The 25,928-nt window shown below is 36.7% G+C and overlaps 1 protein-coding gene across 6 annotated transcripts in view; it reads left to right on the top strand.

The window, feature by feature from the left end:
- Cdkal1 (CDKAL1 threonylcarbamoyladenosine tRNA methylthiotransferase) overlaps window positions 1–25,928 on the top strand; it is a 615,415-nt gene that overhangs the window by 177,653 nt on the left and 411,834 nt on the right. For all 6 annotated transcript variants that reach the window (XR_012450736.1, XM_074082797.1, XM_074082798.1 and 3 more), the window contains exon 8: window positions 15,960–16,080. Coding sequence is in view for 5 of the 6 variants with exons in the window: in XM_074082797.1 (XP_073938898.1) it covers window positions 15,960–16,080 (121 nt within the window). In the remaining variant the exon portion in view is untranslated. The remainder of the gene's footprint in view (window positions 1–15,959; window positions 16,081–25,928) is intronic.

Here is a 25,928-nt window from a genome sequence, read left to right as displayed (position 1 = left end):
AGAATTTGAAATGCTAATCCTTTTCTAATTTATATGGTTTGTAAGATAGTGGTGTTCATGGCATCTGGAACATGTTGGGTTCAAAGTGATAGTTACAATAATATATGTATTCATTCTAGATGGTGTTCTTGTAGACAAAACAGGTAAATTTGTGTAGACAGAACTCTGTTTAAAAAAAGTGGGTTTTTTTGGTGATACTGGATTTGAATTCAGGGCTTTATGTTTGCTAGATGGGCATGCTACCATACCAGCCATGCCTCCAGCCCTTTTTGCTATGGTTCTTTCAGAGACAGGTTCTCATTCTCTGCTCAGGACTGAATGAATGCAGTATTCCTATTTTATGCTTTCTGTGCTGGTTGGGATGACAGGCACGTGCCATCATGCCCATCTTTTTTCTCTTGAAATGGGATATTCAAAACTTTTTTTTCCCTTACTGGCCTGGAACCACAATCCTGATCTCAGCCTCTCATGTAGCTTAGCTAACAGGTACATGCCACTGTGCCTAGCTGTTGTTTGAGATGGGGGTCTTATTAACTTTTTGCATGGGATGGCCTCAGACTGCAGTCCTCTTGATCTCAGCCTTCCAGGTAGCTGGATTACAGATAGGTGCCATCAGCACCCAGCAACAAATAAAGTTCTTAAAAAAAAAAAGATGAAGTTGATGGGACCATGCATTGGTTGGTTTGGTTTGAGGATGGGAAAGCTAATGAATTAAAGGCTAGTAATGTTAACAGTGGAGACTTGGAGACAGGAGGAATAGTTTCAGTAGCTGTACTTAGTTTGCAGATGAGGAAATCAAGCTATGAAGGAGTTAAGTGACTTACCAGATTGCTTTGTTATAGGAGAACTGGGCCTGTGAAGGCCCAGTTTTCTTCTATTTCTACTGCATGGTTTCATTTATTTTTACTTCATCAGTGGAATAATGCAACCATTGTAGCTGTTAACCAGTTGTTGTCTTTCAGCAAGTTATTTTTCTGAAGGTCAGTTTTCTCAGCTTAAAATGGAGAGGCACCAGAATATAGTAGGGGCTCAGTTTGCACTACCTCCTTAATACTTGGACTGCTAGGATGATCCAACAGGTCTTCACTATCTGTGACACTCCTTTCAATCTGACTATGTAAAGGTCTATCATTAGCCTGGAATTATTTTACTTTCCTACATGTGTACTTTGACTGGTTGCCTGTTACTCAAAAGAAAATTGAAGCTTCTAAGCCTGGTCTTAATTGTCTACTGCTCCTTCTGCCACTTTACTTTTCTTCCATTAATGCCATTTATAAACCATTTGCTCCAGCCAACTATGCTACTTGTGGTTTCTTATACATTCATCTTAGAGTCCTCAGTAGAAGTGGATTACTTATGCTAGTCCTGCAGATCTATTCCATGTTGGCTGGTGTAGGAATCTCATCTGTAGGATCCTTTCCATCTGGCATCCAGTTGTATTCAGCCAACAGGTGGTCAGAGATGAGACAGTAGAGTCAGGACAGATATTCCTCTGTTCTCTCTCGCTTATTTTGGGCTGGGTTCTCTTACTTCAGGGCCATAGCTTTTGTCTGTGACCTTCTCTATTCCTGTTTCCTCAGGTTCCTGTAACTGATCCTTTCCTTTGCCTCTCTAGGTCTAGAGGCAGAAATAGCTCTCTAGTGTTACTAGCCTTAGAGTATTGCATTGTCTCTTGTTGATTTTCCTAAGCTTCCCAAACTTTAGTAAAATTTCTTTCAGTTATGCAGAGAAAACATCTGGTTTGCTGGTACCCTAATGGATGAGAAGTTAGCTGTGGGAAACAAGGCCCTCCCTAGAAAGGCCATATGGAATACAGCCTGCCTAAAGGACTTTGCTATAGCTGTCTTATTTCCACATTTGAATCCTGTTAGACTCTTCGAAACTCTTCCAAGGCCACAGGCCTAGCCTGTTTGCATTCCTGTTGATGCTTGTGTTATACCAAGTGTAATGTTAATAAGGTAGTTGAGACTAAAAACATTCAAATCTATTTTAGTTAGCATAAAACCATGCAATGCATGCTTTCATTTATTAGTTTTGATTGTGTCAGAATGGAAATTTTTAAGTTATTTTAAATGAATCCTCATTGTTTCAATAGTGACCTGAAAATTTCAAGTTCCAGTACTTAAGTAGACCCATCTTTCCTTGATTAAATATTGTCTTACCATCTGTTAAATAGAGCTTACATGTTAGCTCTTATGAACTTGGCAGGTGGCATGCAGATGAGACTACAAAGTAGTATTATTTTTAAAATGTCTAATTATAGTATAGACTTTTGTGAAAACTTAATATAAATCAATTTATGTTCAAATTTCCTTGTTTTTATGTCTGTATAATAACTGTTTTCTTCTCAGGTATTTGGTATGCTCAGATATGGCAATTTCTGAGTTACAAGATTCTAATTTCTCAATTGTACTTTTACTGTATAATAAATAATATAAAGCATCAGTCTCAGAAGGAATTAGTATACCTAAACCTTATACAATTTAGTATAATAGGAATTGTATAAGAAAAAACAAAACAAAAAAACCAAAACGAAGTAAATCAATTAATTTACTTTGACACTCCCATACAAAACACACTCACATAATGGATATACTTTTAAGAACTCTAATATACTTTTTAAAAGAATTTTTTTTGCATTCTACCCTTCCTTTATTTTAACAAAATTTTGGAGGAATTGACACTGCATACCTGTGTGCCTTATTATGTACTTGGAGAGGTTTTATTCTCCATGTAGAGAATCTAGGATCTTTGGTTAGTAAAATCTAGTGAGGATAAATAAGACTATTTTCTTAGAGAAAAATATGGGCACCTTCATTGTAGTTTTCATATAGAGTGTCAGGTTGTTGGTTAATTATTGTGTGTTCTGTTTTGTTTGACTATTCCTTAAAAGTAGTTAATTGTTATATATTAATAATTCTTTAGTGTTTTATATCTGAATTCTGTAAAATCCTAAAGTGGAAACCAGGTGATGTTACAGAGTCCGTATGCAAAACTTTGATAGGAAAATAAATGTACCAAAAATTAGGATCATATTTGAATTTTTTAAAACTTAAGTTTTTTTTTTTTTTTGGTGGCACTAGAATTTGACCTCAGGGCCTCATGCTTTTGCTAGGCAGATGCTCTTATCACTTGAGCCACTCTACCAGCCCAAGTAAGATTTTTTTTTTGTCTCAGTCATAACTTATTTCACAGCCAAGTGGGGGAAAATCAAACAAACCAGTCAGCTTAGAGTAATTTGATCATAGGTGAGGGGTGAATTAGAAACTTAAATCCCATTTTCTCTTGAAAAAAATGTATTTGACAATTAGAATAATTAATTTCTTATAGGATGTCTCTTAGTGATGCCATGAACCTGTAATAGAATGCCAAATATTGATGTTCACTCGTACAAGTTAAGAATGTTGGGTTGGTTTACAACTTTTTGTATGGAACTTTTGGTATTTTGCATGTTTTCTTTTAAAAGTTCATCCTGTAATAAATACATTACTAAGTATACAACAGGTATATTGTGAGACTGAGAGCATAAAAACAAATTTACTTACTAGTTTGAAGGGGGAAAACAAACTCATTTTCATTATCTCCAGTTAGGACACCAGTTGCGGATGGGTTTCAGATACAAGTCTGAGTTCCAACACTTAATAAAAGCAATAGTAATTGAGTTGGGCGCTGGTGGCTGACACCTATAATCCTAGCTACTCAGAGGACAGAGATCAGGAGGATCTCTGTTCGAAGCCAGCCCAGGCAAATAGTTCGCAAGACCCTATCTAGAAAAAACCCATCACAAAAAAGGATTGATGGAGTGGCTCAAGGTATGGTCCCTGAGTTCAAACCTCTGTACTTAAAAAAAAAAAAATAGTTATTGGAATGTCCTTATAAAAGATGGCTTTTAATACATTAAATCTTCATTGTAACTCTGAAAATGCAGGTGCACCATTTCTTTAAGCTGCACTGAAAAGTCAGCTGCTGTGTTGGGTTAGTGTCCTCAAGTTGACACACTTGGTTCTACTACTGACTGTGTCACCTTTAACAACCCACACAATCTGATTTGTTCCCATATTTCTGAGTTGTCAATTGTATGACATGGAACAGTCTTTTCACCCTGAAAAGGAGTGTATGAGTCTGTCATATAAAATTGAGTTTCAGAGTTTGCCATTAGAATGAGATGTTGACATTTTAGACAGTGATCTCTAGCAAAAGGTATTAGAATGTGACTGGCCTTTTTCTCTCATCCTAATCTGTATATGCCAGATTTTACCTTTTCTTTCTCTGTGCCTTCCTACTATAAAGCGAAGTTGTGGCAGACATACCGTGCATGCTCTGCAGTGTCTCTATATTCTCTTATAAATAGGATTGTGAGTAAAGCCTAGTTCTTCAACTCTTTTGTCTTTACTTCACACAGTTGTGCTGCGATCCTGCATAGTGATAGGGAATGTACTTCCCAGTGTTGCTAAAGAGCTTCCTGCGTCTTTTTACAATTTCCACCTCTACCCAGGGGCATGTTTATTTTCAGGACTTTAACACTGGTGGTAGTTTTAGTTTGGGTGACTGAGTTTGTTAAGGAAAAAGAAGGTTGAGAGGATTTAATGTAAGATAAAACCATCACTTGGAGCAGTAATTCTCAAGAGTGTTTACTGGGACAAGGATGGTGCTGAGAGGGACCTCTAGCCAGAGAGGGGAGAAGGCAGACTCATTAATTAGAACCTGAGGATTCTGGGGGTTGGAGATTCTGCCCTGTGACCCCTCACCTAGTTCACTGGCCATTGTGAGCAATATTATAGCTGGATAATGGTCATATCTCTTAGGTTTCCTGGGGCAGAAAAACAACCTTGGTTCTCTGTCTTGGTACTTAGGCTTACACAGAATCCTGTGTAGTTTCTGGCACACTACCTATGTCTTCTTCCTTTTCCCTCACATTCGGGATAATATATCATAATGCAAGTGAGTGATTTCGTAGAGATGACCTTGGATATACTTTATATCTTTAACAAATCATTCACAAACTTGATTATCATTATCTGTGCAATATTTTTTTACTTATTTCTTAGCCCTTTAGAGTAATTTTTAAATGGAATCTGACTTTAACTTGTAGAGTTTGAAATTTTTGAAAACCTACTTGCCTTGCTTTTGAGAAACTTCATTAGCACCATAGTTTTGACAGCAGTACAGCTACATTAATTATACTGGCAACTGTGATTAACTTCTGTCTGGCTCTTTGTGCTTACTCTTTTCATATACATTAATTCATTTCTGCTCCACAGGAAGCCTGGCGTTGCTGATTATGCAGGCCAGGCAATGCTATGCTATAATTCGAAACCTAGTCCTCTGGTTCCAAAGCCCATGCGTATATTGAACACAGGGAAGTGAGAAAGGGTGCATTTATTATAATTTCCTTTCCTTCTACCTATTGTTGTAGTCACTGTTCATTTTTGGAGGTATTGGAGTTTGAAATAAGGTCTTTTTTGCTTGCTAGGCAGGTGCTGTACTGTTTGAGCCACGCCTCCAGACCTTGTTGCTCTGATTATATTGGAGGTAGGGTCTTGCTGTTTGTTTAGGCCAGCTGGACTGCAATCCTGTTTTATGCTTCCCTGTGTCCCTGGGATGACAGGTGTGAAACACCACACCCAGCTTTTTTTCCATTGAGATGGAGTCTCACAAACTTTTTACTTGGTTTAGCCTGGAACCCTTATCCTTCAGCTTTCACCCTCCCAGGTTCCTCAGATTACAGGCATGAACCACCAGTTCCTGGCTGTGTTCACGACTTTCTGGTTATCTTTAACTCCTCTTCTTAATATTTTGTTCTTTCACACATCTCACTTCCTCTTTGATCTCTTTCCCTTCTCTTAGTCTTGCCAAATATTTTCTGTCAATATAAAGATCTTTTTTTTTTGCTAGGCAAATTTGTTTGAGCTGGGTATTGGTGGCTCACGCCTGTAATCCTAACTACTCAGGAGGCAGAGATCAGGAGGATCGTGGTTGAAAGCCAGCCCAGGCAAATAGTTCAGGACACTATCTTGAAAATAACCTTCACAAAAATAGGGCTGGTGGAGTGGCTTAAGGTGTAGGCCCTGAATTCATGCCCTGGTACTGCAAAAAAAAAAAAAAAATTTGTTTGGCTGGGCACTAGTGACTCACTCCTGTAATCTTGGCTACTCAGGATGCAGAAATCAGGAGGATCAGGTTCAAAGATAGCCCAGGCAAATAGTTTGCAAGATCTTATCTCGAAAAAACCCATCACAAAAAAGGGCTGGTGGAGTGGCTTGGGGTGTAGGCCCTGAGTTCAAGCCCCAGTGCTACAAATCAATCAATCAATAAACAAATACATAAATAAGGATTGGTTTGTTTTAAAAATTCTAATGAAATGTTTTGGTCTTACCTTGCTGTAAAGGTGTTTACAGTAGGAAATGAGTGAAGAAAAGTATCCCTTAATTATAGCCAGCAATAAAAAACTAATATATCCTAATACAACCAATAAAAACCTAAGAAGAGATTCTACAGGGAAAATTCTTTTCTTTGTCTGTTTTTTTTATTATTATTATTTTTATTTTTGATAGTATTGGGGTTTGAACTAGTGGACTTCTGCTTGCTAGGCAGTCTACCACCTGAGTCATATGTCCAATCCCTTTTTGTTTTAGTTATTTTTTGGATATGGTCTCAAGTTTTTGCCTGGGTCTGACTTTGACTGTGATACTCCTACCTGCCCATGTAGCTGGGATGACAGGTTCATGTATTGGTTATCATGGTCTCTCTCTAATGTTTTGCCCTGACTAGCCTCGAGCAGCAGTCTTCCAAATCTCTGCCTTCTGAGTTGCTGAAATTATAGACATGAGCCATCACATCTGGCCTTGGGAAATTCTTTTGTGTTTTTGTGTTTTATGGGCAAATTTTGAAGTTTTTATTATCAAATGCTTAGGTTAAGAAAATTCTTCAGCTTTTTTGAGTATATGGCCTTGTTACTAAGTTCTAGTTATATACTTAGGTTAGGTAAATATAGCTGCTATAGCCAGAAGTATTTAATTGTAGGTAACTGTCAGTCTTTCATAATCATCAGTAATTATCAATCCTTACAATTAAAAACTTAAAACCAGTATTTGATTAGTATTTAGACTAAGACTCTCAAGGCTGCATAATATTTATTTCCTAAATTATATTTAGGAGCATTTTCATTTTTAAAGGTACGCTTTTCACTTAAGCTTCCTTCATGCCAAGTCTTAATAAATCTTTTCAGTGAGATCTGGTTTTGCGATAGGCTTTTAACTTGATTGGTTCTAAGAAGTGGAAAATCAGCATCAGGCAGGAATTGTAGGAGAATGTGCTGTGAAATATGGATATTCATAGCTATAAATCATATCCTGCCTGTTAGCCTCCCAGACTACAGTGTCACATGTACTTGAAGCCTTTTCTAGCTTGTCCTGGGAGAGTCGACCACTCCCTCATGGTGCCCCACTGAACCTAGAAGCATTGATAGGGCTTATTGGGCACTGTATTGTATTGTTTTATCTGACTACAAGATTGTCAGTCCCCTTAAGGAGAAGTAAATGTGGTGGCTCAGCACATGATAGTGTTTTGGGGAGTATGGAGTATTGTATTTTGCTAGACTTTTCTTGTTATTTAAATATCAATAAACTATTCCATACTTACATTTTAAGCTCACATATAATATTGTGGAACTTTTGTTACACATATTTATTCATGTACCATGTTGCATATAAAATGTGCATCCTCCTTGTTTTTCTGACATTTCTCAGTTTATGTTACTGTTGCCAATTCTATAGAAGAGCAATGGAAACACTTAAGTAAAAGTGTGAGTTTAAGGCACAGTGAGCTCCAGATGCCTCCTCCTTACCCTCTGCTTTTAGATTGCCTTCTCCTGCCCTCAGTACAAGTGTATTAAACTCTTGACTGGGATGAAATGCAGGGCAACAAAGATAGTTAGGCATTTAAGGTTCATAGATGGGATAGCTCGTTAGCTTTCTCTGCTTCCCATCTCTCCTGTCACACTTTGTGGTGGCTTGACTTGAATAATAACAGGAGGCAACTTGTTTTCATTTGTGATAGAAAGTGGGAATCTGAGCTTCAGTTTTAAAAGTTAAATGTGGTCCCCAAGCTCCTAATGTCATGTATCTTATTGTTGTCATTTTCCTACATCTTGAAGGCCATCTAGTGTATGATCTGTTGTCTCTGCTTTTAATACCAGGTATAGTAACTTTGGGAATATAGGTTTGAGCATGAGAAACGATGTCCTGTATTACTCCCATGTATGCTTTATTTATGGATACAGAAGCAGTCATAGCTTTATTGTTGCGAGTACCAAAGCTGTGGAGCTATTTATCAAATTTCAAATTCTGGAAAGTCTATCAAGGGTCAGTACTAATGTTCTGTTATTATTGGGGGGACGACTTTGATTTTTGACATTTTGATGTGCAGTTAATTTAGGTTGCAAAAAAGAAATTGGTACCCCACAAATCTCCCCCCACTGTCATAAAAGGCATATTGTTATAAAAGATATAAATGACCTAAAATTAAATCTTATTCTGATTTGCCTCCAGCAGGTATCTCCATTAGAGTAAGGAAGATTTTGCTCATTTGGACTATTTCTTATTATCTATCCTTTATTTTAAAAGGCTTAGTAATTATTAGTTATACCAACAATAATATGTAAATGGAAGAAAAATTGCTTAAAAACCTTCCTTTCCTACATGTTTTCATTTTTCCAAGTTCTTTTTGTATTTACCTGTACATAAATTTCACATTATTAATATTATAGTGTAGATACTTTTTGTGTGCAACAGGATTTTTCCTATTAAATAATCCTCAAATTTCTGGAGATTAAGACTATGATTTTACCATAGGGTCCTCTCAACCCCTTGCCTACTGTATAATGTTTTGAATTCTTTTTATTTTGTTAAGCTCTAGAAAATGGTGAGGTAATGTCAGAACCTTAAGTAGGTGCTCTTGACTTATATTGATTTATACTTTGAGTACTGTCATTTTGGATAATTGATTTTTGTAATTTTTTCCTCATTTTATTATCTCTTTCTGGATGTCATTTTTTCTAGTTAACATTTAAATTCTTCCTATTTGCTAAAGAAAAGTTGTATAATCTTAGTAACTAAGAATGGGAACTTGATTATAAAGATGTGGTATTTTTGAGTCAATTCTAACATCACATGCAGAGTTTTCCAACTTAGACTGTGGCAGAGATACTTCTTCTTTTGAACCCAATTTATTTGTTTTATTTTTCCTTCTTTTAAGATCAAAATACTTCAAAGAAAGATTACACTTTTAGGGGGATATCAGAAAGTATTTTTCCCTCTTCTGAGAATTATTACACATGAGCATTAATGTTTAGTGGAGTAGACAGAGGAAACACTTGTTTTTCATTGTAATTGAGTAGTTAAAAATGTCTGTTAAAGATATGTCAAGATGATTTGAATGTTTTGAAGAAAAACAGATTAAATGGGGCACTCGTGTAATATTCTCAAATACTATTCAAATGGATCTGATCAAATTTACTTAAGTTAGAATGGATGTCTTCAGTGCATTTACTCTTTTATTTCTTTTTACTTGAATTTTCTGCCAAACTACTTCTGCCCTCTGCCCCAGCAATGTGTTTGATTGCTTTACTAGGAAGTTTTCCAGCAGACTGACCCACAGTTTAGGGTTCAGAAAAGTCTTCTCAGTGTGTTCTTTGTAGGACTGAATTTGTGTGAAGTAAGAGCAGGCAGCATGAGATCAAGAAAACTTGGCACAGTTCCTTTCTGGGGCTGGTGAGGAGGGCAGTCACATGCTAAGGAAACAATAGCCTTTAAAATTAGGTGGGTTGAACAAAGTACTGAAGGAAAATATGGCCTTTGTATAGATACTATGGAAGAAAAAGAAATTAAAGGGGGAAAATACAAACAATAGGAGTCCAAGTTGCCACATTATTGGTGTTGCTATAATATATAATGATACAATAAAGCTAGGCAACTCACCTTAGCTTGTGAGAACCAGAGGAGGAAAGATTTATTTGGGGGTAGGAACATAATTTGTTAATAAATACATGTTTGGTAGGTTGTCATATTTCTGTTATTCAGTTTATGTGCATTCTGTGTTCCAGGGTTTGGCTCTTTCTGCTTGTGAATGACCATTTTAATTGGCTTCCCATATGCCTACAAGCTGGCCTTTGTAGTGTGTAGGGGAGATTTCTTCCCTTCTGCATGTTTAATGCAGTCAGCACTGTGGAATTAAGAAAAGATTGCTGCTCTTGAACATCCACAAAAACTGAACATCGACTCATCTAGCTTAATTAGTATACAAACAATGTACAATGTCTAGGTTTTTTTGTTTGTTTGTTTGGTCTTTTTTTAGTGGTACTAGAGTTTGACTCAGGGCCTGCATTTACCACTTGAGTCACGCCCCTGGCACTTTTGCTGTAGTTACTTTCAATTAGGGTCTCGTGGTTTTTTGTTTAGGCAGTTTGGATCACAATCCTTCCTTTATTCCTTTTTTATAGTTGGGATGACACGTGCGTACCTCCATGCCTAGCCTTATTGGTTGAGATGGGGTCTCATTAACTTTTGGCCCTGGCTGATCTCAAACCATGATTCTCTTAATCTTTTCCTCTTAAGTAGCTGGGGATTATAGAAGTGCATCACTGCTCCTTGCCTGACCTAGGTTTTCCTTCACATGAACCTTTTAGTATTACAAATTTAGAAATGTGTATACAACTGTGAATTATATAAAAAAGGCAACTTTTGGTTCAAAAATTTTTCCATATGTAAATAATTTTAGTTGATATAATGGTTGTGTAACATTCTTTAGTGAATTTGATCAAATGTAAAAACCAGAATGGAATCAGGGTTTGTAACTAATTTATAAATAACCTCTGGAAGCTTTTAAGACTTAAAATTGAATTTAGTTGAATTTCTTGTGACAGTTGTAAGTAACAACTTAGATCATTAATAAAGATGCTAATAAACCAACTGAGCTACATGTGACTACTGTTTAGAAGAGATGAAATGTGAATTTACATTAAAAATGGAAAAGATAAAAGATCACAGAAACATAGTGTCTGGGTATGCCCAACTTACATATAAGGCAGTCTTCTGTTTCATCCCTGCATTATGTTGAATGTTGCTATTTTAATCACCTTACGCCTTTATTGCTTTCTCCTCAGTGGTCAGTCTCCTATTCCTACTACTTGATCTTGTCACACTGAATCTCATTCTCCCATTCTGTTTCTAATAAATCTCCCTCTTTTAATTTGTTACATGGAGTTGAAATAATGCAAAAACAGACTTTTCTCTCCCTTTTTCTTTTGAACTTTATTGTCCTAATTTCTTTTCTCCCTTTCCCTTAACTCCGTCTAGAGGGGCGATGAAATTCACAAATAGATCAGTATTCATTGAGCAGCCTTTTTTTTTTTTTTTCTGTTTGTGCTTGGCACCAGTGACTAACGAGGGGGGTTCGACAGAGAAGGAATGTGTGAGTTTTTAATGTGGTCTTTGCTTCGTGATTCCTTTATAAGTATAGCATCCTCACTTCAGAATAAATTTGCTCCCAGCATTCCCCCTTTCATATCCCGACCCCTTCAGCACGGTTTTCTGGTTCTGAGCTCATGTTTACTTTTTCTTTTTCTTTTCAGACATGCCTTCTTTAAGACAATTTTATTTTTCATTCTGCCAAATTTCATTTTGTTTTAGAAGGCACCAGTATTGATCACTGCCCATAAAATAGGTAATGATCCACAATATATGTATTCTTACTCTGTGACCTGTAGATTTAAGGAATTAGTTTGAAATAGAAATTCCCTTTGAAGCACAGTTTTTATAAGAGGTGGTATGTCATAAATACAAGCTTTATCTCACTAGTCCATTTTGTTGTATGGATGAATTTCCTTCCTTTTATCTTTGACCAGATAGAACAAGTGACTTTTATGTTATTTCCTACTTTGTCTTAAAATACTATATTTTTCAATTAAAAAAACTAGACTATTGTTAGGTCTGCTGCTTTCTAATGAATCATTAGAAATCAGGCATAGATATATTCCTTTATTTGCATGTAGATAGTGACGATGAATAATTTATCAAATGTTAGTAGTGCAGGCTGCATATTACTGGAGTCTCAGCAGGAAGTAATGAAATTTGTCTCACACTTGTATGAAAATAGCATGCCTTTGCATAGTCATTATTGAACTTTTGGCATTTCTCAGAGAGCTATTATGTTAACAGGCCAATCTTGCTCACTCTTCATTAAGTGGACTTTTTGGTTGAAGAGTTCAACTTATTTTGGAAATCTGTGGAATTTGGTTTGCCAAGTACTTACTTGACTCTAAGCCATGTTTCTATGTCAGATCAAAAATTTTCAAAATGAATGAATGAATGTTTCCTATTAAAGTGGTTAGTGCAAAAAAGGGCTACAAATGATGGCTTTTATTACTTCTGGTTGTGAAAAGCTGTCAGTTTTGGAGATGTTTAAACAATATATCTTGCTGAAATGAGAGATGACCGAATGTATCTGTACTCAGTATGCATTTGGAGTTATTTTAAGTGATTGCTTTAAAAAAATTGCATTTTGGGCTGGGCTGGCTGAGTGACTCAAGTGGTAGAGTGCCTGCCTAGCAAGCCTAAGGCTCTGAGTTCAAACCCCAGGACTGCCAAAAAAAAGTTGGATTTCATTTCCCTTTGGTATGATTGCATGGGGGTGGGAGGGCTCAGCAGGTATCTCCCCCAAAGCAATGATAAAACTGAGCATATATTCAAGACAAATTTTGTCTGAATTTGGAAAATGAGTACAAGCATTCAACAAATTAAGAAGTATTTATTTGTGATGATAACTTAACTTTGGTTAAGAACAATGTGCTTAGGTGGTGCTTGTTCCAGGGCTTTTGTCATTTTTCCTTTTAAATGCTTTGGGCAAGATTGTTAAAATTTTTAAGGAAAAATATGACTGATTTGAACACACAGTTATAAAAAGATAGAAACCATAAAAATAGGGAATCGGAGTTGAAAAGTACAGAAACAGAGTGAAGTATTGATTAGGGGGCTTTATTCTAGATTTTGAGGCAGCAGAAGAAAAATCTATTAGTAACTTTGAAGATGGATGAAGAGAAATATAATCTGAAGAAAAGAATTAAAATGATGAGGGCCTCTGTCATGGTTGATTTTGGTTGTGAGCCTTAACTGAATAAAGGGATACTCTGGAGTCTGTTTATTCTCAGTGCTTCAGTAGGTACTGAGCCTGTCCCTCTTCTGCTGAAAGGGAAGCCCAGGTAGTTTTGTTTTTGATCAGAATGATTTGAATACTCTGCTTCCAGAAGAGATTGTCATGTGAATCGGTGGACTGAGTGGTAATGATTCACCCTCAAGGTGGATGGGCACCATTCAGTTACCTGGAGACCTAAATGGAACAGGAAGATGGAGGAAGGGCACATTCTTACTAACTTTTTCCAAGATCTGGTACAGTCTTTTTCTGTTGCTCCTGGACATCAGAATTCCAGGTTCTTTGGCCTTTGAACTCTGGGACTCACACAGCTTCCTTCTGGACTCTTGGATTCTGGCCTCTGATTGAGAATTTTGCTGTTAGCTTCTTTGGTTCTGAGGCCCTCAGACTTGAACCGAGCCATGCTATGGCTTTCTTGATTATCCAACTTGCAGTTGGCTTATTGTGGAATGTTTCAGCCTCCATAGTCAAGTGAGCCAATTTCTCAAATATATACCTTTTATCTCTGTGTCTATCCTGTTGTGATCATCTCTCTGGAGAGCCCTGACTCAAACAGCTCAAAGACCTGTTGAACAGCATTTAGCACACTAACAAATGTGTCATGGGAGTTGTAGAACAGTAGAGAGAAAAATGCCAAAAAAATAAAAAGTTTGAGAAAAATCCTGGATGAAAGCATCACAAACTGATGAAAGATGGCATTTTATGGTTTCAAATCGCTACATCAATCCCATGTAGGATATCACAGACAACCATGCCTAGATGCATAATAATCAAACTATTGAAAGACAAAGTGGATCTTGAACGCACAACAGAAGAAATTACTTGTTCTTTTCAGGGAAACAATATTATGATTAATCATTGACATTTTACCAGAAGCAATAAAGGCCTATGACATTCAGTCTCAAAGAAAAACACTGGTAACTAATAATTCTATTTCCAGCAAAACTATCCTTTCCAGATAAAGCAAAATACAGACGTTCTCAAAGACTGGGTGTAGTGGCTCATATCTGTGAATCTGGCTCTTCAGGAGGTGGAGATTAGGAGAATACAGTTTGAGACCAGTCCAGGTGGAAAAAAAAAGACCCTATCTCAACAAATAAGCCAAGTGTGGTGACTCATGCCTGTGAGCCCAGCTATGTGGGAGGCATAAATAGGAGTGTTATGGTCTAAAGAAATGAGGGATTCCAAATGACTTAAATACCAAGGAGCAATAGAAAGTAATAGAAATGGTATTCAGGCAGGTAGAGTATTCTATAAATACATGTTTTTCATGTTTATTTCTCATTTAAGGTGATAATATCTCATTAAGTGATAATTGTACTGCATTTTTGGCTTTGTATGTTCATATACAGTTGCTATATATGCTAATATTGTTCTGTGACAATAGCACAAAGAGAAGGAAAAGAAATGGAACTTAGTCCCTTACTATACAAAAAAGTAATAAAATAATCCTAGACCTAACTATAAGAGCAGAAACAATAAAGCATCAAGAATAAAACAGAAAATCATTGTGTCTTTGGGGCAGGCAAATGGTTCTTACATGTGACATCCAAAGCATGACCCACAGAAGGAAGCTTTGAACTTTATCAAATTGAAAACCACTAACTTTTCAAAAGGCACTATAATGAAAGTGAAAATACAAGCCAGACTGAGAAAATATTGACTAGTCACATACCTAGTAAAGGCAAGAACATAAAATGGTGCTAAAATGGAAAATAGGTATTCGCCATATAATTCACTGCTAGGAATGTATCTAAGAGAAAGGAAAACCTGTCTGTACAAAGGTGTGTATGCCTGATGTTCATGGAAGCATTATTGTCATAGCTATTAATTGGAATCCAGATGTCCAACACGTGGTCGGTGGATTAACAAAATGCACTACATTTGGTACGAGAGCAGAGATGGGCTGTAAATAAACTTGAGATTTTGAGGGATGATGGAGTAGTTCTTAAACTAGGCTGTTGTGAGGATTGCAAAACTATACATTTATTTAGAATCATTCAACTATAGTTTCACAATGGACAGATTTTATGGAATATAGAATGTATCTTGGTAAAGTTATAATGTAAGTAAGTGTGTTTACATATAAAGAGGAAATGGCAAATATAAAGGATACTGTAGAGTCTGAAAGGTGCATAGGAGCTGTATTCTTACTTTTCTAATGCCAAAAGTTCTTTCAAAATTGTAAAATTGACAAACATTCTAATGACTGAGGAGTAGTCTGATCTTTTCTGACATTTTATGCAAATAAGTTTGAAAAGTTTTGTTTTAAAATAACCCTATATTGCAATCTCTTCTCAGTTTTTTGAGTCTTCTTTGTTTTGCTATTTGCTTTGAGCTGATGCTTTGTTTTTTGTTTTTTTTTTTATTTTCTTCAAAATGGTTCTTTTTTTTCCAGTTTAATGGCAGGAAGGCCCAGTGCCCATGTGAACCCTTCCTGTTGTATGCGCATATCTGGTGCATGCTAGGGAGCGTTCCTACCTTGTCTGAAGATGTTTTAAGCACATTTTTTGTCTGTTTCTCATACCCATTTTAAATGTACAAATACAAGAAGCAAAGTATTTTGACTATCAGTCTTAAACACAGCTGTTTTTCTTTTTTATAGAATTTCTTAGGTTCAAATGATCACATTTTCTAGGTATTGTTTTTCTTTCCCATAAAAGAAAGAGTGTAAACATTAACACATTTGCTGCAAGCAGTAAATTAGAGTGGTGTGAGTCATGCTAATATGTATGTATGTGCTTGATTTGAAGGTCACTCTGTGAGACTGCTGGGTCAGAAGAAAGATAATGGAAAGCGGTTAGGGGGAGCCCGACTGGATTTGCCAAAGATTAGGAAGAATCCGCTGATAGAAATAATTTCTATCAATACTGGGTAAGCTTCTTGCAATTTTGCTCATAATATATTTGATGTACTCCTTAAATTCATTACCTTAACCCCTCCGCCCCCAGCCAGATGTGACATTGAAAGGTAGTTGAACATTTCTTTATGAAAGAAAATTCACAAAAAACTCTAATTTTTTTTTCTTTTTCTTTTATTATTCATATGTGCATACATTTCTCCCCCCTGCCCCACCCCCTTCCTTACCACCCACTCCGCCCCCCTACCCCCTCAATACCCAGCAGAAACTATTTTGCCCTTATTTCTAATTTTGTTGTACAGAGAGTATAAGCAATGACAGGAAGGAACAAGGGTTTTTGCTGGTTGAGATAATGTTCTTGAATATAGTTTCTTCTGAAATGTTTCCTCTCTGCACATTATGCATATTTGTAGCAGGATTTTATATCTTTGATACTGTCTTCTCATTTTTGGTAATAAACATGGATTTTATTTTCTAGCTATGCCCTTAGTTAAAAAAGAGTATTTTGTGAATTGGCTAATGACTCATCATCTTTGACTACTTTTTCAATAGGGTTATGATAAGTGTTGCTCAGAACACTGTTCCTTGGTTATTAACTGTGAAGTGCATATGCGCTTTAACCTGCAAAGAAACCTCAGAACTGAACATTAAGTTCTCTTTTAATTTCCATACCTTGGTCTGAAGTCTTTCTTCATATTTCTTTTAGTTGCATTTATTGAATTCGGATCCTTTAAATTATGACTTCATGTGAAAAGTTACTTTTTCTGAAAACTTGAGGTGAACAAGGCCTTCTGTTCCTTAAAGCACAGAGGGAACTTCCACACCCATAAAAGCGCCTCCCATTTTGACAGATTAAGCTAGCCCACCCTTTTTTGATTTTCCTTTAGTCCTTTTCTTTGTGGGATTTCTCCTTGAGAAAGGTGGACTCGGTTTTCCTTCCCTGCATCTTCCTATCTCCCTCTGAGCCAGTCTCTCCATTTCCTCTTGCCTGTTGTACACCGTGTTGTGCTGCCCATTTCTCTTACCATCTTTTGGTTCATTCTTCACACTGCTGCCAAAGACCAGAGAAGATTCAAGAAGTCATCTTGTTTTTCCTCTAAAAGCCCTATAGAATAGCATTCAGCTGACCTGGTAAATCTGTTGTGGACCACCCTCTGGGCTTGGGTGTTGAAGATTTAGAGATCTGGGCTCCTTAAGCTCAAAGACTAGCTAGCTACCAAACCAGGGTTGAACAATGAGAAGTATGGCTGTCCCTTCACCAGTGGACCGAACATATTTTCTCTATAGACTGAGCCAGATTATAAACACAGGGCTGTTTGTGGTTCCCGTAGTTTTCAGTCACACTTTGCCCTCTCTCAGATATCACAGTGTTTTTGTTTCTAATCCTGAGTTTCCTGTTTAAAGTTGCAGTGTTCTTGCATTCCTTCTTTTCTGTATTTTCCTCTGTAACATTCATCATCATTTAAAACAAAACAAAAATACGCATATAAATACATGCTATTTTGTATTTTAATTATCTCTCCTCCCTGGCATCTGTGCTCCTTTAGGAAAGGGACTTTTGATTGTTTTCTTTACCATTGTGTCCCTAGTAAATATGTACTTATTGATTGAGTGAATGAGTGAGTTGTATAACTCATAAGTTTAATGGGATCATACTAAATTCTCTTCACAGTACAGATTGCCTTGCCAGTTGAACAAGAATTCTTGAAATTTGCTGGTTAAGCAGTACTTTCTCCTGAACAGTGCCTAGAAAGGGGCAAAGTCAAAATCCTGAGAGTCTCATTTTGTTTGCTTGGTTTTGGTATGTGTAGGACTGAATCCCCTTTTGGCTAGGCAAAATATTCTCTTAAATATGTTACTGTGTCAATGTCAGGATCTTTTCCATGTGTTCTGGGGTGCAGCTACTTTGGACCTAATTAATGTCTGTTTTAACTGTTTATTTTTCTAGTCCATGTGTACTTTGTTTTGCCACTGCCACTGCCCATCTTACATTCTAGTAACTGTTATTCTACAGTACTTGGAAATCTCAAGCTCTTGAGTTCTTCTCCATATTGACCTTTGGCCTCAGTGTTCTGAAGGGATTCTCTGGTACAGCCATCTTTTCCCTAAGAGTTCACCTTGGCGATCCTTGTGCACTCAGTGATATGACCTTTTGTTTGTGTGGCTGCTTGCTCCTCCCTCCATGAGTGGGCTAAATCCTTCCCTATTTGGAGTTCTTTTTTCCATCAAGGTATTGACCAACTCAATTTAGAGAAAACAGATCATTTCCTTTGTATTATCAGACAAAATGGAGCATGGAACATTTCATGCTTTAGTTAATATAACCACAGCCTCTTTTTTGATGACACTGACTTGAGACAGGGCTGGTTCTCCATCTGAAAACTCTCACCTGGATTTGTCACTTTTCTTTTTTTCTCTTTTTACCCTCCCTTTCTCCCTTCCTGCTTCTTCTCCTCACACCTCCATCTTTCCTGTTTTTTGGTAGTAATATTCAGCTGTTGTACTACTCTATATCTTTTCTATTCACTGGAAGCTGTATCTAAACATGTGAGATTCTAATTAAATATTTGGCTAGAAATAATTGAGTTTCTTTGGTGAAGATAGGAAATTTAAAGGCTCGTGACAGAGTGTTTCATTCTTCTGATTAGATTAGCAGGGTGAGGTCATAGTTCTGAAGTGCAGCAGGAGAGAGTATGTGTGGATATTTGTGTTGTTAAAAACAAAACAACAACAAAAAAACCAAAGTGTCAGTGGAGTGCTGTAGTCAACATAATGAGCCAACATGGACCTTCATAAAAGCCACGAGCTAGGGTTGAAAAGCTCAGTTTTGGTGGAGGGCCCCACTTATGTGCTACCCTTATTTTTTTCTAGCAGTGGTAATGGGAACAGGCTTAGGGGTTAGTACGGACAAAAAGTAAAAAGCTGGTCTCTGGGGAATAAAGAAAATCTGTGTTTATTTTTCCTTTTCTGTCAATGTTAAAGTCATCACTTTTGACAGTTTCTTGACAGTTTTCATCTTCCAAATCCAAGAGTTGAATGCTGTTTAGCAATTCTGATATAAGTCATATCATGCTTTAGATACTCCTATCAGATTATCCCTTTTTTGAATGTTTGAAATCCTCCCCAGTTTAAACACATCTTAGAAAATACTGTGTGGCCCTGTAATACTTTAGTGATGCTTTCTCTTTAAAATTTATCATGTCTTTTTTTATTATTTGCCACCAGTCAAACATAAAATGATGGTATATGGGGACCTTTAAGGGGAATTTAATTTTCTTTGAGATTACATACTTGGATTTATTATAATTTTTTAAAAGTACCTGTTACTTTTTCCCCTTGTACAATCATAGCTTTGAGAAAACATCATAACTTAGATGTTTTTACTTTCTTTCCAGAATGTCTACAGTTTATCACTGTTTTCCAGTCCTGGATACATAGGTTCTCTGTCAATATTTGAATGAATGAATGAAAGAACATGAACTCAAATTTATTACACATAAGCGAAATTGTTTTTAGAGAAATATAATGACATTCTGTTAGCTTTCTGGTTCTAATGATTAAAATGTGAAAGTTATTAAATAGATATAGTCATAGTAGATTTGAAAATATAATTAATATATGTTTAACCACATTACCAGGTATTATGTTAGGCATTATGGTACATAGAAACATGGGGGCTTGTAATCACAGAAACACACAACTACGGTCACAGTTACTTGCAACTCCTGTGAACATTTGGGCCTCGTTCTGTATTCGGGAGAAAGCTTTTATTCTGCACATTTGTCTTTTCCAGAGGTGAGGTACCAGCAGCGACTCCTTAGCTTTCTGAATTTAGGAGCTGCTAGGTACTCCGATGTCCCTTTACTGTCCTCTATAGCATGCAGTGGCAGCAACACAGTAGAATAGCTGTGTCTCTTTGAGCTCTGTCCTTAAACACATGATTGTTATCGGTACACATATAGAAAATAGCAACCTCACGTGCTGCCTCTTTAGGTTAGTACTAAATCATGATTTTCAGAAAATTTTGCTGTATAGAAAGGCGATTTTTGAGGTTTAACTAGAAATATTCTTTTAAAATTTAAATTAAGGTTCTAAAGAGATCTTGTAGCAGCTTGAGTATTATTTTTGGTGTCACGTAATATGGTGAATCTTTTTAATATTTTGGGCCTTCTTACAATCCTTGGAAAGGATTAGCTATAATTTTAGTATACCAATACTAATTTATTGAACCCTTATTTCATATCTTAGCATTGTATCAAGAACCAAAGATTCTCTATTTTAAAATTTAATTCATGCTAGACTGTTGCTCAGATATTCTGATTATATGACCTCACACCCTATTCTGAATCTGCTTACTTGAATGTGGCTCTTTTTTAGCTGTTTGAAGATCATGATATCTTTGTCCTTGAGACAGTATCTCAAGATGAACCACTTTCCAAAAAGTACTCAGCCTTTGGTACTGATGGTTGTATATCAACCATGTGCAAGTCTTGGTTTTCTGGAGGCAGTCATAGCCAACAACAAGAATTTTTTTTTTCATTTTTCTTTTATTATTCATATGTGCATACAAGGCTTGGTTCATTTCTACCCCCTGCCCCCACCCCCTCCCTTACCACCCACTCTGCCCCCTTCCTCCCCCCCCAATACCCAGCAGAAACTATTTTGCCCTTATTTCTAATTTTGTTGTAGAGAGAGTATAAGCAATAATAGGAAGGAACAAGGGTTTTTGCTGGTTGAGATAAGGATAGCTATACAGGGCATTGACTCACATTGATTTCCTGTGCATGGGTGTTACCTTCTAGGTTAATTCTTTTTGATCTCACCTTTTCTCTAGTACCTGTTCCCCTTTTCCTATTGGCCTCAGTTGCTTTAAGGTATCTGCTTTAGTTTCTCTGCGTTAAGGGCAACAAATGCTAGCTAGTTTTTTAGGTGTCTTACCTATCCTCACCCCTCCCTTGTGTGCTCTCGCTTTTATCATGTGCTCATAGTCCAATCCCCTTGTTGTGTTTGCCCTTGATCTAATGTCCACATATGAGGGAGAACATACGATTTTTGGTCTTTTGGGCCAGGCTAACCTCACTCAGAATGATGTTCTCCAATTCCATCCATTTACCAGCGAATGATAACATTTCGTTCTTCTTCATGGCTGCATAAAATTCCATTGTGTATAGATACCACATTTTCTTAATCCATTCGTCAGTGCTGGGGCATCTTGGCTGTTTCCATAACTTGGCTATTGTGAATAGTGCTGCAATAAACATGGATGTGCAGGTGCCTCTGGAGTAACAGTCTTTTGGGTATATCCCCAAGAGTGGTATTGCTGGATCAAATGGTAGATCGATGTCCAGCTTTTTAAGTAGCCTCCAAATTTTTTTCCAGAGTGGTTGTACTAGTCTACATTCCCACCAACAGTGTAAGAGGGTTCCTTTTTCCCCCGCATCCTCGCCAACACCTGTTGTTGGTGGTGTTGCTGATGATGGCTATTCTAACAGGGGTGAGGTAGAATCTTAGTGTGGTTTTAATTTGCATTTCCTTTATTGCTAGAGATGGTGAGCATTTTTTCATGTGTTTTCTGGCCATTTGAATTTCTTCTTTTGAGAAAGTTCTGTTTAGTTCACGTGCCCATTTCTTTATTGGTTCATTAGTTTTGGGAGAACAACAAGAATTTTTTGCTTCCATTGTACTCAGCTGTCAGGTTATAATGAAAGGAAGTCCCAGACTGAAATATTCAGTGAGAATTTTTTAAGCAAGTTGGCACAGTCCAGCTGTTTTTGTAAGCTTGGTAAAGTCTTTATTCTCTGTCTTTTTGAATGATTAAATCCTACCTTGCACAAAAGGTTCATTTGAGCCAGAGGAATCAACATAGACATTACAGACTGCACGACCTAAGGCAACCAGTGGAGTGAGGCTAGTTTAGGACCAAGCCAGAATCATATCCTGAGTGATCAAGACCAGTGCTACCCAGTTGTGTGTTCTGCAGACCACTACCCTATCATTAACTCTTGATAGCCTGCCTATGATGAGTACCGAAATTGAGGGCAAGCATGTTAGAAACATTTGAGGCAGTTTAACATTGTTGCAATGCCTTATAATTCATTGCATTTTATACAAATATTACTTTATGGGACTGGAGGCATGGCCCAAGTAATAGAGTGTCTGTCTGGCAAGCACAAGGCTCTGAGTTCAAACCCCAGTACCACAGTAAATAATGACAAACTCAAGCATAGTCTTGAGTTTAGCCTTCTTAAAAAATAACAGCAACAATAACAAAACAAATATTACTTTATAAAAAGTTGAAAATAAAAATCCTAGTCTGTCACCATAGGTAGTTTAAGCAACACTGGTCTAGGTGTCTGTGTTGCAAAATTCTTTACCCTATTTTGGAAAATAGTTAAGGCAATCTACTTTCCCTGAGCAACACTGATTTTACAAATGAAATTCTATTTCTGTCATCTTTTATGCTTTTGGGTAACCACTGTGGTTAGTTGTGTTAGTCAGACTTTTACACCACTGTAACATACCTGAGAGAAACAATTTAAAAGGAAGATTTATTTTGGCTTACAGTTTTAGAGGTTTGTACCAGGGTCACCTAGATCCAATGCTTTGAGGGGAGGAGAAAAAGAGAAAGGGAGAGAAAGAAATGGGGGAGGAGGGTGCATGTCATGGTCTTCCCCCTTTCCTCCTTCTTCCCTTTATGTTTCATCCTGGACCCAACCCATTAGATGGTGTTGGCACATTCAGGGCAGGTCTTCATCACTCACTGTCACACATGTCAGTAGTCTCTGCAAATGCTCGCACAGATTATACTAAGAGGTATGTTTTACTGATCTCTTAGACATCTCTCAATTCAATAAAGTTGGCATTCAGTATTAACTATCACAGTAGTTAACCATTACATGCAAAAATGAAAACTAATTTCTGTCACTTAATATGCTAATTGGCAAACCCTCTGGTATTGACCAAAGATAAAAAGATGGTTAAAATATATACAATAATTTCCTCTGGAAGGTGGCCTTTCTGATCAGAACTTGACTGCTCTTAAAGTGTGCTGCTCTCTATATTACATTCTTTCAAAAGTTAATTTATAGTCATTCTAACATGGCGCCTGTGAAACTTAAAATCTCGAGGTTGGCACCTCCCATGATAAGGACAGAGTTGTTATTTATGTTCTTCAAACTACAGATGGCAGCAACTTTGTCTTAGTCATGATCCTAGAATGTGACACTAGCCTTTTTTGAAGAAGGTGGTGGTAAAGTCTGTGGCACACTGACATAAGCTCTGTGCTTGGAGTTTGGAGTCATAGACACCATTATTTTCTATGTGGGTGACTTAGATAAGTTAATAACCTGTTAGAGCCAATCTGTTTCCAGACATGGGTACAGGGCTACCAACCCAAAGAGTAGCCTGATACATTAACAAGTTTTTTTTAGAATTTTAATGCTGCTGTATCATCTACCAGCGTTCTGCAAGGCTCCTTTCCAGCTTTTTTTTTGTGTGTGTGATTTAGGCAAGAAAGTTGCTGGGAGTCTTTACTCCCATTTCCTGCATGAGGAGCAGGAAATGGTTCTCCCCTTTCCTCTACTTCTCCTTACTTTCATCCTGTTGTACTAGATTCCTTTCCTAATAAACATTACTATTACTTTTACTACAAAAAAAAGTTGCTGGAAGTAGTAAGTAAGGTTAGGAATTTATTCTACTTATTACCAGTTCTTTAATCTCCTATTTCACTTGTTTAGTTCTAAGTGAATGTTTGGTAAATAAACTTTACAAATATTTCATCTTAGTTTCTGTACATTTTAGTATATAAGTGTTATTCTTTTTCAAAATTTTGTTTTGGTGGTACTGGGGTTTTGCTTGGCAGGCACTCTACCACTTGAGTCATGCCCCCGCCCTTTTTTGCTTTAGTTATTTTACAGATAGACAGATAGGGTCTTGTTTTTCCTGGGGCGAGCCTCACATCTTGTTCCTCATACCTATGCCTTCCAGTATCTGGGATCACAGGCACACATCACCAGGCCTAGTTGATTGATTGAGATGTGGTCCTGTTAACTTTGTGCCTGGACTTGCCTCAAATCACCACCCTCCTGAGGAGCTGGGATTACTGGTATGAGCTACCTTGTCTGGGTATAAGTGTCTGACAGTACTCAACCCATAAATATTTTGAAAGCATTTCAATGACAGTAGGGATACTTAAATTTGAAGAAACTTTTCTGACTGAGATGGAATATATTATATTCCTAATTACTGCTTTCCCTACAGATGATTGTTTCCCTGACAAAAATATGTTAATTTGGACTATGAATGAAGTGAAACCTATCTCATACAATTAAATTTGTGAAACTGAAGTGTTTATGGCAATTTTGAACTTGTTGCTGAATTTTTTACTTTTTTTTTTTTTTTTGAGACAGGTTCTCACTGTTTATCTCAGGCTGGCTTTGAACTTGAGATCTTCTTGCTTCTATTGCTCAGGTGCTGGGATCACAAGTGTGTGCTGTTACACACAGCTAACATTTTAAAGCTTTTAACCAAAAACCAGTTATCCTGAAAGTTTTAGAATTTTTGATATCTTCAGTGGAGTCCCAAAATATCTTATTTTCAGGTAAATATTGTGCAAGTGAAATTTTGAGGTAATGTTTCTTTTCAGTGCATTATAAAACTGTATTTGAGAAACATTACTCATAGAAACAGTGGATGGCACTATTGGCTTATACCTGTGAAGTAATTATCTGTAAGTTTCAAAACTTCAAAATGCTTGTTTAACAAATGTCTTTGAAGTGAGTAGCTCAGTTAACAAATCTTAGACAGTCTTAGGATGGGGATTTAATGTAAAAGTGTCTAAATTCTTCTTTATGTAATCATTATGTAGCATTTGAAATCGATATACGTAACTTTCTTAGTAGCAGAGAAAAATGACTGATTTTTAAAAAAATCATTTCAAACTCTAGCATGTTATGATTCTATTGCCCTAATTAAAGAGGGCATCTTGCTTATAACTTCTCTGATGAATAAAATTATTTAGCTTGAAATAGGGAGAATAATTTTGAATTTGGATTAAAAGAGCAAAAATAAAGATACTTAACTTTAGGTACACACCTTTGGAAATGTCATTTTAAAGTGAATTGAGTAGCATGGCTAACACTTTCTTCAGGTTAATTCACAGGTTATTTGGCATGGACATGCATTAATATAACAAGTTAGATATGCTTTTACAGTTTTAAAGTTTATTGTATTTGCAATTTTAAATTCAACTTTGGTCTTTTATGTTTGCTCTTTAAGAAAACTGAAGAGTCTGCATGTGGACATTCATTTGTTTAACATTGCTTATTCCATTTATTCAAATGTAATTGAACATTTACTGCATGCCAGGGACAGAACAGTGAGTTCATTTTGTGTCTGCCCTTGAGAAGCCCACAGAAATGGGGAGTGTACAAGCACAAAACAAATTAGAATGGAGCCTTAGAAGTATAACTACTTAGGAATGAACAAAATTATCTTAGGATCATGATGGAGTGCTTGGATGAGTAAGAGAGGGCTTCTATGGAAAGAAATCTTTAGGCTATATCTTAAAATTTATCTCATAGATGGTTTCAAAGACAATTTAAGCAGAGTTAATAAAACAAAACTGTACCCATGGACAGTGGTATTGAAATGTGAAAGTGATGAGTGGGTCACTTTGGTGGTATTCTGTATAAAGGGGTGGCATGAGAATGGGTAGAAATGAGGTTGAGAGCCATGTGTGGTGCACAAACCTCTAATCCCAGCACTTGGAAGGTTAAGGCAGGAGAATTGCAAATTCAAGGCCAGCCTGGGCTGCAGACTAAGAATCCCTCTAAAACAAAAACACAAACAACAACAACAAAGA

Source organism: Castor canadensis, chromosome 8, assembly GCF_047511655.1.
Source record: "Castor canadensis chromosome 8, mCasCan1.hap1v2, whole genome shotgun sequence".
Classification (NCBI taxonomy): Eukaryota; Metazoa; Chordata; class Mammalia; order Rodentia; family Castoridae; genus Castor; species Castor canadensis.
The sequence above is the reverse complement of the archived record's forward strand: the minus strand, read 5'-3'. Positions and strand labels throughout refer to the sequence as shown.